Raw genomic sequence first — 15,036 nt, 5'->3', positions numbered from 1 at the left:
GTTCGTGGGGGCAACCCCAATCTGGGTGGAACCCTAATATCGCCTCGAACCCTCAGCCACAGATGTCCTTCAACCCGCAGCTACCATTTTTGGCTACGTTGGAACTACCCGATGTGTCCAAGTTAACAAATGATCCTATTTTGCATAACTCATGGTGGCCACTGGTTCCGACCAAAATACCAGGTGACTGTCCAAAGTTCGACGGCAAAGCCGGAGAGGATCCTCAAGCCCACGTAATGACCTATCACCTTTGGTGTTCATCTAACTCATGGCTTGATGATTCTATCCGACTGCGCCTCTTCCAGAGGACCCTCACTGGTTCAGCCGCAAAATGGTACATCGAACTTCATCGCGGTATGTTTTCAGACTTTAACTCGTTGGCTATGGCCTTTCTTACTCATTTTCAGTTACCCATTCGGTACGAGACTGGGACCCATTTGCTCACGTCTCTAAAACAGGATACGGCAACGCACATCTCTGATCATATACATGAATGGAGAAGGCGCCGTCGTTTGATTAAATTTTGGATTCCCGATCAACTCCTGACCGACTGGTTTACCACGTCCTTTGTTCCTAAAATTGCCAAAGATATTGCAATGGGGGCGTGTGTAACTGAAGAGCAAGCGATTGCGCGAGCTCAATACCTTGACTTAGTATATTCTCAGTCAGGTACTTTGTATGACTATTTGCCAGATGCCCCGAGGCACGGACAAACCAAAGCTCCACCGAAACCGTCTGTGGATGGAGTTATTGGCTCCGTGAATTCACCAAGTAAGAAATCAACCGCAAACTCTGGGAAGCAGAAACAAAACGCCTCTAACGAGAATGCTTCTCAGAGCCCATCTATTCCTGGGAATACCTCCGAGGTAAATGCCGTTCAGTCCACCGCGGCAGACAAATCCTCGAAAGGCAAAAAGAAAGGAAAGGCCAAAGAAAAATCCGGACAACCTAAGCAAAATTCTCCTAAACCTCCCACCGAGGACGGAGCCAAGCGGAAGCCTAAGTATCCCTGCCTCATTTGCGAGGAGGATCACTACACCAAGGACTGCCCTAGGCGGTCCGAGGTTAGTCGGCTTTTAAAAGGTGCTTCAGGGTCCCCCGCCGTGCTTAAAGAGCCTTTCCCATCCCAGCAGACGCATCAGGTGGCAGACCCTTCTCAATCCTCTTCCTCGTTCGGTTCTCAAGTATTCATGGCAGGAACCATCCCCGTCCACGTCACGACTCGAACGAAAGAATATCCATCTTCAGCCGGGAAGGAGCCGGAGGTCCCCTCCAGCGCTCCCGCGTCTAGTTCTGGCCCTCTTCACATTGAACGGCCCAGCACCGAGACGATCCCCCGACCCCCTCCCAAAGGTGTACTCAGGGAGTCATCTTATAACCCCAATGCTCGTGCCGCACAGCATTATAGCATTGTCGAGGACTTAGCTCAGGCTCCGTCTGCTATGTCCGCATTAGAAGTCCTCCAGAGCTGCCCCTCCCAGAGGAAGTCCCTGCTATCAGCAATTGGTGGCATCGACCCGGCAGATTCGGATCTCATTTCTTTCGACCTCGAAGGTTTCACGCAGAGATTACCTCATCAGGTGGCCTTCCTTATACAAGTTCTCATCAAAGGCAAGACGATTCACCGTACTGTCATTGATGAAGGAGCCTCAACCTGCATCATGTCGGTTGCTTGTTGGAAGGCTCTTGGTTCGCCTGCTCTGAGCCAGTCTCCCACCACCCTAGAGGCGTTCGATGGAAGAGAATCTCGTCCACTTGGTATCCTCCCGCGTTTACCTATCTCTTTAGAAGGGAAAACTGTAGAAGTCGAGGTTGAAGTCGTTGACGCTAATCTCACTTACAACCTCCTTCTAGGACGAAGCTGGACTTATGCCATGCAGGCCGTGGCTTCCTCTTTATTCCGTGTCGTTCGCTTTCCCCATCAAGGAAAAATCGTCACGGTGGACCAGCTGTCCTTTTTTGCTTCCTCTTCTGAAGGGAATGTACCATTCGTGGAGCATACCTTCAAATCGCTCGAGAGTGTGGGTGCCGGATTATTTAAAGATCCCTCCTTGATGGGAGTTTTTCCCCTCCCGCCTCCAAATCTCGCCTCCGTTAACATGATCAGGACGCATTCTGATCCATGGGTTCTCCCTCCCGTGAATCAAGAAGACTCATGGGGCGAGATGATGCCGTTGAGCCCAGCCGAGCTCAACTACATCGAAATAGTTGCTGCATCGGCTTCAACCTCCGGACCTGCTTTTCCAAGCAGCGTTCCCGATTCACCTCAAACCTTCCCCTGGTTGGGAGCGAAGGCCACCTCGGACCCCCTGAAAGAATCATTCCCATCCGACGAGGCTATTATCGAGACTATGTCTCCCGAAGAGCTCCCTTGGTTTGATCACCACCATCGCTCTTCGTTCCTCCCTCCTTATTCGGAAATGGCCACGTGTCTCGGAAAGTTTGCTTCATGTCTCCCACATATCCCTCTCCAAACACCTATCCAGTTATATCAAGTGTCCTCGGAAGGGAACATGGGTAACATTACACAAACTTTGGCTATCGACATCTCTGTCAAAACAGGAGTTGTCGAAAATATTCATATTGGAGTCACATGTACTCCCGAGGAAATTCAAATCTACACAGATCTATTTCGTGAATTTCATGATGTTTTCGCATGGTCTTACGAAGAAATGCCCGGCATTGACCCCAGTATCGTGGAGCACGAAATCCCTACCTATCCTGGGGCTAAGCCTGTTCGTCAGCGTTTACGCCCGGTGCACCCTCGAAAGGCTGCAGCCATCAAGGCCGAAGTTGAAAAGCTTTTTCGAGCTGGTTTCATTTATGCCATTCCCCTCACGGAATGGGTATCTAATATAGTTCCTGTCAATAAAAAACAGGGCACTATTCGGGTTTGTGTTGACTATCGCGATATCAATCGCGCCTGTCCAAAAGATAACTTTCCTACGCCCTTTATTGATCAGCTTATCGATGATTGCGCAGGAAGCGAAATTTATTCGTTCATGGACGGCTTTTCTGGTTACAACCAGATCAACATAGCCCCCGCAGACCAGCACAAGACCGCTTTCATTTGTCCTTGGGGCACCTTCGCTTACAAGAAGCTACCTTTCGGTCTTAAAAATGCCGGTGCCACTTTCCAGCGTGCGATGTCGTATGCTTTTCATGATATCCGAAACATCGTACAACCTTACCTGGATGATCTACCCGCTCATTCAGCTAAACGTCAAGACCATCCATCTCATTTACGCGAAATCTTCCTTCGCTGTCGACACTACCGTATTCGACTCAATCCGCATAAGTGTGTCTTCTGCGTGGAATCTGGCCGACTACTCGGGTTTATCGTCTCCCGAGAAGGCATCCGTTTGGATCCCCTTAAAGTCGAGGCCATTGTGAATCTTCCTCCCCCTGCCACTCTACAGCAATTACAAAGCTTGCAGGGAAAAGCCAATTTTCTCAGACGATTCATCCCAAATTATGCCGAGGTGGCCAAGGGTTTCACGCGATTACTAAAGCGAGACACGCCCTTTCATTGGGACGCTATCGCTCAGCAATCTTTTGAGCATCTTAAAGACCTTCTGGTCTCAGCTCCGCTCCTAAGACCTCCAAATTACCACCGTGACTACACCCTTTATCTGGCCGCCGCCGCTACCACCATCGGCATGGTTTTAGTGCAAGATGATGACGATGGCTCAGAGCATGTTGTATACTATCTTAGTCGCAACCTCCTTGACACGGAGACTCGCTATGCATATGTCGAAAAGTTGGCATTGGCTGCGGTATGTGCCGTCCAACGTTTCCGTCATTACATCCTGTTGCGCACAACGACCGTGATCTCTGACTGCAACCCCATGACCTACATTTTATCACGTCAGTTACTGGGGGGCAAGTACTCGAAGTGGATTGTGATCCTCCAAGAGTTCGACTTGGAATTTACTGCCGCCAAGTCCAAGAAATCCCTGGTCTTTGCTGAACTGCTCTGTTCCTTACCATCTCAATCTGCACCATCTCCTGTAGAGGAGCGCATTCCGGATGAAACACTCTTTCTCATCAGCACTCTCGACCCTTGGTACGGAGACATCATTGTATATCTACAAACGTCCTCGTTTCGTCCTAATACATCAAAAGAAGCCCGACGACGGATCCGTCATCAGGCTCAACCATATCGCATTTTGGGCGACACCCTGTACCGCCTCGGCGTCGATTCCCTTCTTCGCCGATGCTTAACTCTCGAGGAAGCTGAGCGAGTCATGAATGACTGCCACTCCGGCGCTTGTGGTGGCCACATGTCCGGATACGCTACCGCTCAAAAGATCCTCCGCGCTGGTTATTTCTGGCCCTCTATATTCAAGGATTGTATCCTTGCTGTACGCGCATGCCATGAATGCCAGGTTTACCACCGGAAGATGCGTGCACCTGTTGCACCACTGCACCCTGTTGTAACCGTAGGTCCATTTGCCAAATGGGGCATCGATTATACGTCCTGTAACCCTCGTTCGGCCGAGGGGCATGGGTACATTATCGTTGCCGTGGATTATTTCACCAAGTGGGCCGAAGCAATGCCTACATTAAACGAAGACGGTCACACAGCAGCGCAGTTTTTATTCAATCATATCATCACTCGCTTCGGAGTCCCTCAGGCTATCGTTACAGATCATGGAAAGCATTTCCGAAATCATATGATGACAGAATTAACGAACCAGTTAGGCTTGCGTCAAGATAGTTCGTCACCCTACTATCCTCAATCTAACGGTCAAGTTGAAGCTGTGAACAAAGTTTTGATCACCATGCTTCAACGCACCGTCAATACGCACAAGTCAAACTGGCATCTAATGCTTTTCCCAGCCTTGTGGGCCTACCGGACTTCTGTGAAGGATGCCACCGGTTTCACCCCGTTTCAACTAGTCTATGGACTGGAGGCTACCCTTCCCGTCGAATGTGAAATTCCTTCATTAAAATTAGCTGTCGAGTTGCTTCCCAACACCACTTCGGTGGAGGAACGTCTTCTTTACCTAGAACGGTTAGACGAGACTCGTCGTTTGGCCTCTCTGGCTATCGAAGCGCAGAAGAAGAGAGTCAAGGCTCACTTCGATCAAAATATTCATCCCCGTTCCTTTGTTGAGGGAGATTTAGTACTGCTCTACGATCAAGCTAAGGATAAGCTGGGGGCAGGAAAACTCGAATCCATGTGGTTAGGCCCCTACATCGTGAAACGTGTTTTACAAAAGGGCGCATATGAGTTGATTGATTATGAAGGGAATCCTCTTGACAAGCCCCGAAATGGACTCTATCTGAAGAAGTACTATGCATAACTGCTCACAGTCACTTTGTATATACGTGTGTTTTGAGTTTTTATTGCATGAGTTTTTTTTGCTTTGGTGTGAAGGCGTGTTTTTGCCCCTTATTATGCTTTCTCTTTCCTGCGCAGATGTCTCGTACTCCTTATGTTGGTTTCGCTGATGGTGCCTGCCGTAGTACTTGTAATTTGTCTTCGGCAGCGTGGGTGATCTACGATCCTCACGGGGAGTTGATAAACCTACAGGGTGTGTGCCTAGGTCGTACCACTAACAATGTTGCCGAGTACAGTGCTGTAATAGAATTGCTTGCCGAAGCAGTTGACCTCGGCATCCGAGAGCTAGTGGTAAACCTGGACTCCCAGTTGGTGGTCCATCAACTAAACAGGCAATATTCCGTCAGAGACCAGCGCATATTAAGGTTATACCTACGTGTGAGATTGTTAGAACAGAGTTTTGATTTCATTACTTATCAGCATATTCCAAGACGATTAAATACGTTGACTGATGCATTGGCAAATCGTGTATTAGACAGACATTTGCGAAACAGATAAACATCATACAAAGAAGGAAAGAACAGCATAGTAAGACCATAAGCATATGTAAATAAGTCATTCCAAGCATAGTTTGCACGTGTGTTTTTAAGCTTGCATTAAACATATAAAATCCATGAGTCGAGTGTCATGCGAATCCATACATAAGATCACAAATTGTACTAAAACAAACGCATAATACAGATAACACATCATCATATGTAACAACGACTCATCCAAAAACCGGTATGTATATATATATATATCGTGTGGCGCACTGAGGCGCTCAAAAATAGAAGTACGTGTCCCAAAATCTCAGTACATCCGAGTCATAATGTCTCAAAATAAACAGTGGAAATAAAACCTAGGTGACTAATCGGCTGGGTGGTGCTCTCTGTAGTACACGGCCGCTCGTGCCACCCGCCTCAGAAGGCGGTGCACTCTGGGTTCCACACCCACTGTGTGGATCTGATGCTCCACAGGGACCTCCTCAACCCCCTGGAAATCCGGTACCCCCTCCAGCAACCCCTCAAGGTTGCGAGCCACAACCTCTGGCGTGTTGGCCTCTGGAGGGGCTAAGGCCAAAGCTCCGGCTCCTGGGCCCTCTCTCCGTGCCGTGACAGCCAGGCCAATCGGTCTAGTAGGCCCTACATCTGCGTGACAAGACATTTATTAGGACATGTACATAATAAAAAAAAAAATATACAAAACTCAAAAAGACAAAAAGTGTCATACCTGCATCATCCCACTGTTCACCCGGAGGCAGCACCAAGTCAGGATCATTGCGGAAATCCATCCCTGCATATGGCCAATCCTGTACGAAGATCTCCTGTTGGTCCAACCAGTCTCTGAAATATACCCCCCAGCTATGTGGTCGGCCGCCACCCCCACGTGGCATAATCCGAGCCCATCGAGTGGCCCTCGTCTCTCGAGGATCTCTGGGGGCATCCACAGCCATAGACTGCAGCCGCATGGCTGGTACTCGCTCCAGAATAAGCGGGACCAGGATCGATCCATACCCGAACTGCTTCGTCTCTCCGCGACGGCAGTTGCTCAACTGCCTTTTCATATTGTTGCACACTGCAGTGCACCAGTCGAACACGGTAGGCTCGAGACACTCGAGGGCTAGTAGGAGATGAGTCTTGGACGCCTCATGGTTCGCCATGCTGCCCGCTGCCCGGGTCACCATGAACAGGATGGTGCGCAACACTATGTCTCTCACTGTGGGGATCGAGCACTTCCCACTCCGCGTCTTTACTGCCCCTGGGTAAACCTCAGCCATTAAGTCATCCAGGGTACCACCGCTAGGTCGCTGCCCCTCTAAGATGGGCCTCCCACCTCGGCGCGACAGCCCAGTCAAGAAGAAGATGTCCATATGATCGAACTCGATGTCGTGACCGCGGATGGTGAATTTTTGGTCCACCGGGTTCCATGCCCTGATCAGCAGCTCCAGCAAATCATGTTGGGCCCTTAGACGCGGCGTCAGGAAGAATTTCATGAATCCACACGCCCGCATGGCGTTGCAACAATTTACGTCTCCCCAAGCAGCCACATCCTCCACATCGTGAACTCTCTCTTGCCATTGAAAAGCCATGATGTCCTGCATGAACAATAAAACCGATCAGAAGTGCTTCCAGGTAAAAATTCACGTTCATTTTCAAAAAAACAAAATTTTTTCCGCGCCAGCGCGACTGTTTTAGAAACAGCCGCGCTGACAATGGCAGCTCTTTGTTAAAAATGCGAGGTCAGCGCGGAAGAACACGCCTTTTCCGCGCTGACCCGAAGTTGGTTACATTGCCTATTTTTCGATCAGCGCGACCCCGTGGGCAATTTCCGCGCTGACCGAGGGCGCACCCATGCAAATAAAAAATGCCCAATTGGGCCTATTCGACCGTTAAAAAACTCCTAAAATGAACCAGAATGCAGGGCAAAGGAATGGGAACCTACCTGGAAGAAGCAGATCTGAAAATGGTCTCCGGATGGGCTGGAAATCGCTCCGTCAACTTTTTGGCTTCTCCGCGTTCTTCGCACTCCAAATAGTAAAATGGTAAAAATGACTTATTACCCCCCCTATTTATAGTAAAAACTCCTAAATTACCATATTTTTTGGGTTTTTACCATTTTTTGCCATAAAACTAGCCTTGGTTCTGTTTTCAAGCATGTTTCAAAATGTTTTTTTTACGTATATCGAATGGATTTATGCGGGTAGTGCCCTTGTGCAGGTACAGGTATCGCAGCTTGGTCATGACAGTCCACGATTCATGTGATTCCCAAAGTGTCGTCTCTAAGCTCTTCTCCGACGTTAAACAAGAGAAGATGGCCGAGCTCCCCTTCAGCTCGTTAAAGGGAACGAAAGGCGGTCGTTTTTAAGCTCTTTTTCCGACCGTTAAACCAAAAAGATCGCCGGGTGCTTGTCGTTTCGCACTCGATATTGGCTCTAAAACGACGTGTCTTCGACCACTTTTTTACTTTTTCCGGTCGGCGACACTATTTATGAAAAGTACTCCTCGGTTGTAATGACCGGGCGGTTCTTTCGAGCACAGTTTTATACTTTTTCGGGCTCGAGAGACACAACTGTACGAAAAAGGACCCCCCTGGAGCCTCCTTTTCCGCATTCTTTTCAGACTCTCGAAACAAGAAAAGAAGCTGAGTTTTTCCTTTGTCAGGCTCGTTAAACACTCAATGACATCGGATATTGTCAACATGACACACATCAAGCATATGTTACCCCCGTCAAGCTTGTCGTCCAAAAATAATCGGGGTACCTGCCTGCAAAGGTGGGGAAAATGGAACTTTGATTACAGTCGTCTCGGCAGTACGTCGCTCTTGAACACGGCACTCCGCTGTTTCGTGTCTGGGTGGGGTCATCTCATCTCGTTTTCACTAACCTCCATGGGTTTGGGACATCCTATTTGACCTCTCATCTGTTTATTGCCATCATCATCCTACCCGCTGCTCATTTGATGTCAAGTACTGCCAAATCCGTTATAGTGCCGTTATGTGTTCAAGAGAAGTTGTCCTCTGCCACAAAGCAACCTCGTTCGCTATCTCATCACAAATTATTATACCTCTGTCTCGTGTCGCTGATGTGGGAATCATTATGGCCCACCTTCGATCAAGGCCACTTCTCGTCGACTTCAACTCATTATCCGAGAAAGTGACTTAGAGACTCCTTCCAGGTGCCTTGGAGCCTGCATGCCTCAATGGCAGGTTCCTCGTGTTCGACGCAAGGTTTACATCATTGACCTACGATCGAATGATTCCGTGGGTGTTCGACACCAACTCATTGATTCACACGCTACGGATTGTACCTATAGTACCTTGAGGGCCATTGTCATTATTGGTGGTACCTCTCGCGTCTGTTAACGGTTCTCATCATTGACCGGTAATCAGGCGATGTTCATACATGTTCGACTCCAACCCCTATATTCACATGTGTGGACCTGTACTCTGTTCGGGTCGAGATGGAGCGCAAGACCCTGGATCCTTGCTCACTGTGGTCCAGGCTGCGATTTTGTGGATAATCATTACATGACTCATCGATGGATGGCTGCGCCCATACCTGAGTCTTCATGGATGGCTGCGACCATACCTTGTCTTTATTATGGTCTCTTTAGCTGGGTGGCTGCGTCCATACCATAGACCAGTCTTGCATGTCTTTTGGATGGCTGCGCCCATACCTAGACTGCGTGTACATGATTGTCAGAGATTTTTCGGTACTTCCTGGTGGTGTTCCAGTTCGGCGTGTGTTGTAAAGCATTTCACCCCTCCCACTCTCTCGGTCTTCATGCTTTAGGGGGCATCTGTTACACAGTAATTTATCACTGCCTTCCTGTCAGTCACCCTGCTGTGTCCAAGAAGTCACAATCACTAAATGTTTATGTCGACTCCCTTCTATGGCATGTCTGTTCGACCTTTTGCAACTACTTCCCTTGAAGATAAGCTCATCCTTCCACCTTTTTAGGAGACTCCTTCTCCTATATAAACTTCCACCATTACCATGAGCAGCTGGTTAGAAAATAGCTAGACTTAGCTTGGATTATACAAGAGCTTGTAGTGCTCAGATTGCTGCTATAGGTGTGGTGTGTTAGGAGTGGAAGTGATTGATTGCTTTGGGAAGTTTGTTTGTGAAATTTGTGTGAGAGAGAGAGACTAGTTTGTCTTGGGAGAACCATCCTCAAAGGTGAATGCTTGAGATACATGCTGACTGATCCCTCCTGAGAAGTTTATCGACGTCAGAACATTTGGTTGTACTCTTCTCTATTCTGATTAATAATAGATGACTGCTATTATTGTTCCATTCTCGTTTGTTTATGCAATGGATAAATGTGAATTATGTCTTTTCTGACTGGCATATAGTTACTTTTACTAGATTTCACGCTTGCGTTTGCTTTCCCTTCGTGTGTGCAGGTGTCCGTTCGCGGGGATCGCGGAAGACTATGACCAGCTGAAGCGAAGGAGCAAGGGAAACATCCCCTCGACAAACGACAGCGCAGGAATCCAAGTAGGTGCTCTTTACTTCTTGTCTAATTGTAACTAGGAACATGCGTGGCAGCATTGTGTGATTGTTGCTAGACCCCTGTTGGGCTAGTAGGGATCGCCTCTATCCGTAGAGGGGATTTACCTTCTCAACAGTCCCTGTTATGAAAAAACAAGGAACAATTAGAGTGTGCGTCGATTATAGGGATGTAAATCAAGCTTGTCCAAAAGACAACTACCCTACACCCTTCATTGACCAGATAATTGATGAATGCGTCAGATGCGAAATATTTTCATTCATGGATGGATTCTCCGGGTATAATCAAATAAATATCTGCCCACAGGACCAGTCAAATACTGCATTTATTTGTCCATGGGGCACATTCGCATATCGAAAAATTACCCTTTGGTTTAAAGAACGCAGGGGCAATGTTTCGGAGGGCAATGAATTACACTTTCCATGACATCAAAAACGTTGTTCAACCATACCTCGATGACCTTCCGGCTCATTCGCGAAAGCGCATTGATCACCTGCAGCATTTAAGAGCGATATTTCTACGTTGCCGACACTACAAGATACGACTCAATCCACACAAATGTGTATTTTGCGTCAGTTCTGGTCATTTGCTTGGCTTTGTAGTCTCGAAGGACGGTATTCGTCTCGGCCCATGTAAGGTCCAGGCAATCATAAATTTGCCTCCACCTTCGAATTTGTTTCAGATTCAGAAACTCTAAGGGAAAGCGAACATTCTGAGGAGGTTCATTCCAAATTACGCCGAACTTGCTAAAGGTTATACACGTCTTTTGAAAAAGGAAGTACCCCTTGTCTGGGATCAGGTTGCACAAGCTTCCTTTGATGCTTTAAAAGAATCCCTAATGAAAGCATCATTAATGTATGCTCCTGATTATCAAAAAGATTTTAACCTGTATCCGGCTGTAGCGGATACGACCATCGCAATGGTTTTAGTTCAAGAAGTCAATGGAATTGAAAATCCTATATATTATTTAAGAAAAAACTTAAATGATACAGAAAGCAAATATTCTTACGTTGAAAAGCTAGCACTCGCAGCTGTTGAAGCGATACAGAGATTTCGACATTATGTCCTCTTTTGGAAAACTACCATTCTGTCAGATTGCAACCCCATGACTTCTATATTGTCGTGACAGTTGCTGGGGGGAAAATATTTAAAATGGATAGCAATCCTACAAGAGTTTGATCTGGAATTTGTAAAATCCAAGTCAAAGAAAGCTCTAGTTTTTGCAGAATTATTGTGCGATCTCCGATCGTCGTCCAACGATGAAACATCCGAAGAAGCAATCATGGATGAAAGTTTGTTTCTGATATCTTCAAGCAATGAGTGGTATGGGGATATAGTCATTTATCTCCAAACACAGAAATACAGGCCAAACACCTCCCGCTCCGAACAAAAATGTATTTGATACCAAGCAAAAGACTACATGATCGTCGGTGATACACTTTACCATTGTGGTATCGATACGGTTCTAAGAAGGTGCCTCACCCATGAGGAGGCCGAAAAAGTCCTGAATGATTTTCATTCAGGCGCGTGTGGGGGGCATCAATCCAAATATGCTACAGCGCACAAAATCTTACGAGCAGGATACTTCTGGCCAACAATGTTCAAAGATTGCATAACCGCAGTCAGAAGTTGCCATGCTTGTCAAATTTTCGATAGCAAAACCAAAAGACCACCCACACCTTTGCAGCCAATAGTTGTTGTTGGGCCATTCGCCAAATGGGGCATCAATTTCATGACATGTAAACCCACCTCGACCGGGGGGCATGGGTATATCATAGTCGCAGTTGACTATTTTACCAAATGGGCTGAGGCGATGCCTACATTAGATAATACTGGTGAAACAACTGCCCTCTTCTTTTTCAATCATGTAGTCGCCAGATTCGGCATACCACAGGCTATAGTCACAGATCATGGATCACATTTTCACAATCACATGATGGTCGAATTAGCTGCCAAACTAGGGTTGTCTCACGACAGCTCTACTCCATATTATCCCCAAGCCAACGGACAAGTTGAAGCAATCAACAAGGTCTTGAAACGCATGCTGCAAAGGATGAATCGAGTTCACAAGAGAAGATGGCACCTAATCCTGTACTCAGCTTTGTGGGCTTGCTGAACATCGGTAAGGAATGCAATCGGGTTTACACCTTTCCAACTGGTATATGGCATGGAAGCAGTCTTACCAATCCTGTGCGAAATCTCGTCTCTCAAACTCGCAATTGATCTCCTCCCCGGAACTTCAGAAGAAGAAGCTCATTTCTTGGAATTAATCCAATTGGATGAAACCCGTTGTGATGCCGCTTTCGCTAACAAAGCCCATAAGAAACGAGTCAAAGTGCAGTTCGACAAAAATGTCAAACCCCGTGTCTTCTCAGAAGGTGACTTGGTCTTGCTTTACGACCAAGAATCCGATAAATTGGGAGCAGGTAAATTTAAGTCTTTATGGATGGGCCCCTATATTGTTAAACGAGTGTTAGCAAAAGGAGCCTACGAGTTAATGGATTATGATGGAATTCCACTGGAGCAACCTCGTAACGGGTTGTACCTCAAGCGTTACTATCCGTAATGGTAACCTGTATGCTTTTGTTATGTTTTTGTTTTCGCTAAAGTGTTTATTTTGGTCAAGTAATCCACTTTTTACATTTTTTGCAGATGTCAAACCTATTGGCGTCATGTGTTGGATATGCCGACGGAGCGAGTCGTAGTTCGCGGAACCTATCTTCCGCAGCTTGGGCCATTTTTGATCCAAGCGGCGAGTTAGTAAGTTTTAGAGGGGTATGTATTGGTCGATCAACAAATAAAATCGCTGAATATAGCGCGTTGATAGAACTTCTCTTTGATGCCATCACACATGGTATACGCCGACTAATTGTCAAGCTAGACTCACAACTCGTAATACTACAACTCACTGGTATCTATTCCGTCTGAAACCCAGCTATTTATCCCATGTTCCTAAGGGTTAAGATTTTGGAAAGACAATTTGATTTTATTCAATATCAACACATTTCCAGAAACTAAACACATTAACTAACTCATTAGCAAATTATGTGTTAGATAGACATTTGCAACATTTATAAAAAGAAACATACCATCAATGTTTGCATTTGGATCATGTAACTTAACCAAAATAAAACTCCGAAAATCAAAAATATATATAACTGTGTATGGTTTACACATAATGTTCTGTAACCAAGACAAAATAGGTCAAGTGACCAAAAACTCAAAATGCTAGGGGGCACCCTAGTCTAATGATGCTTGTGATAGCAAGTCACAGCCTGTGCGATCATGCGTAAGAGATGATTCCATCGTCTTGGCACACCAGTAGTATTTCGTTGTAGCCTCAAAGGTAGCTCGTCAGTCCTCACATCTGGAATACCAAGAGTGAGGCCCTCAACCTGCTCCTGTAATGCTGTGAGAGTCTCGGCCACATCGAGGTCACGAAGGATAGCCCTTCCGACAGCCTCTCCTGCTGGGGCGGCAGCTGGCACTCTCAGGCGAGCTACTGGACAAACAGGACCAACATCTGCATGTACAGATGAGTTTGATTAAAGTCTTTATAGAATAAAGCACAAGGACATTATAAATGAAAAGCGATAAACAGGAATATGGTCAAAGATTTTACCAATGGCGCCCCACTATTCGTCATCCGGCAGTACTATATCTGGATCACCCCAGAAGTCCATGCCAGCATATGGATACTTGAAATAAACCATCTCCTCACGATCAAACCACCTGAAGAAGGTATCAGAAAATGAAATCTGAGACTGACCAGCATGCCTAGACATATCGTCAACCCATCTCTGCATACGTGGTTCAGTAGGTGAAGGTAAATCGAGTGCAATATACTGCGGCTGCATCAGTGGTATCTTCTCCAAGGCAAGGCGGTCAAAATAGAACCATACACAAAGTTCTTTAACCTCCCACTCTTTATCTTGGTCAATTGTTCTTTCATCACAAGAAGTACTGCGTCGAACCAGTTGAACACCTTCGGTTGGAGGCATTCCAAGGCATACTGCATATAAGATTGGTTGGCTACATGAAGAGCCGCACCACCGGCCATCCTACCAAAAGTAAACAGAATAGTCCTGAGGGACCTGTCAGTGACATAGCGGATGATGATCTTGCCGTCTTTACTTGGCTGAGATCCTTCTCTGCAATACCGGCGAACATAATCTCTCGCAGAGTCACCTCCTCGGGCTGAACCTGATAAAGAGATGGGGGCACCCCGCCTCGACAAGCCAGTCAAGAAATAGATGTCTACTACAGTCAAGGGGATATATTTGCCCCTGATATGGAAAACCTAGTTGGTAGGATCCCAAGCATCGAGCAAATACTGCAGTAAGTTGATCTATTGTCTCATGCTAGAAATGCGGAAAAACTTCAGCAAGACACAGTTCCGCAGTGCGTTTGCTGTAACCGGATCATGTAGGGCAAGCATGTCCTCTTCTTCATGCTCGCGTTCTCCCCATGTAATGGTCATCTTACTCCAAAGATCTCTGAAAAACAACCAAGAGAAGAGTTAGATCCTAATTTTGGTAAGAAACAGGCAAAATTTCCATCAAAAATTGTGCACTGAATTCCTTCTCTGCGCCCATCGCACCTACAGTAATGCTCTGGGTGCGTTGCATGTCAGATGCCCTTTAGACAGGCCAACATTCAACGCACCTTTCGATACACATAGGGTGCATTGAAGGC

At 46.7% G+C, this 15,036-nt stretch overlaps 1 protein-coding gene across 1 annotated transcript; it reads right to left on the bottom strand.

The window, feature by feature from the left end:
• Window positions 1-5,994: 5,994 nt before the first annotated feature.
• LOC149163528 (uncharacterized) lies at window positions 5,995-7,445 on the bottom strand. Its single transcript, XM_089429158.1, has 3 exons — window positions 6,560-7,445; window positions 6,245-6,477; window positions 5,995-6,006 (listed from the first exon to the last, which is right to left on the bottom strand). Exons 1-3 carry the CDS (start codon window positions 7,428-7,430, stop codon window positions 5,995-5,997), a joined length of 1,116 nt encoding a protein of 371 aa, XP_089285284.1. The 5' UTR covers window positions 7,431-7,445.
• Between the last annotated feature and the right edge of the window lie 7,591 nt (window positions 7,446-15,036).

The sequence above is a fragment of the Pinus tabuliformis genome, chromosome 5_1 (assembly GCF_031772625.1).
Source record: "Pinus tabuliformis cultivar Carrire ecotype Pingquan chromosome 5_1, CPIR1, whole genome shotgun sequence".
In the NCBI taxonomy this organism is placed as follows: Eukaryota; Viridiplantae; Streptophyta; class Pinopsida; order Pinales; family Pinaceae; genus Pinus; species Pinus tabuliformis.
The sequence above is the reverse complement of the archived record's forward strand: the minus strand, read 5'-3'. Positions and strand labels throughout refer to the sequence as shown.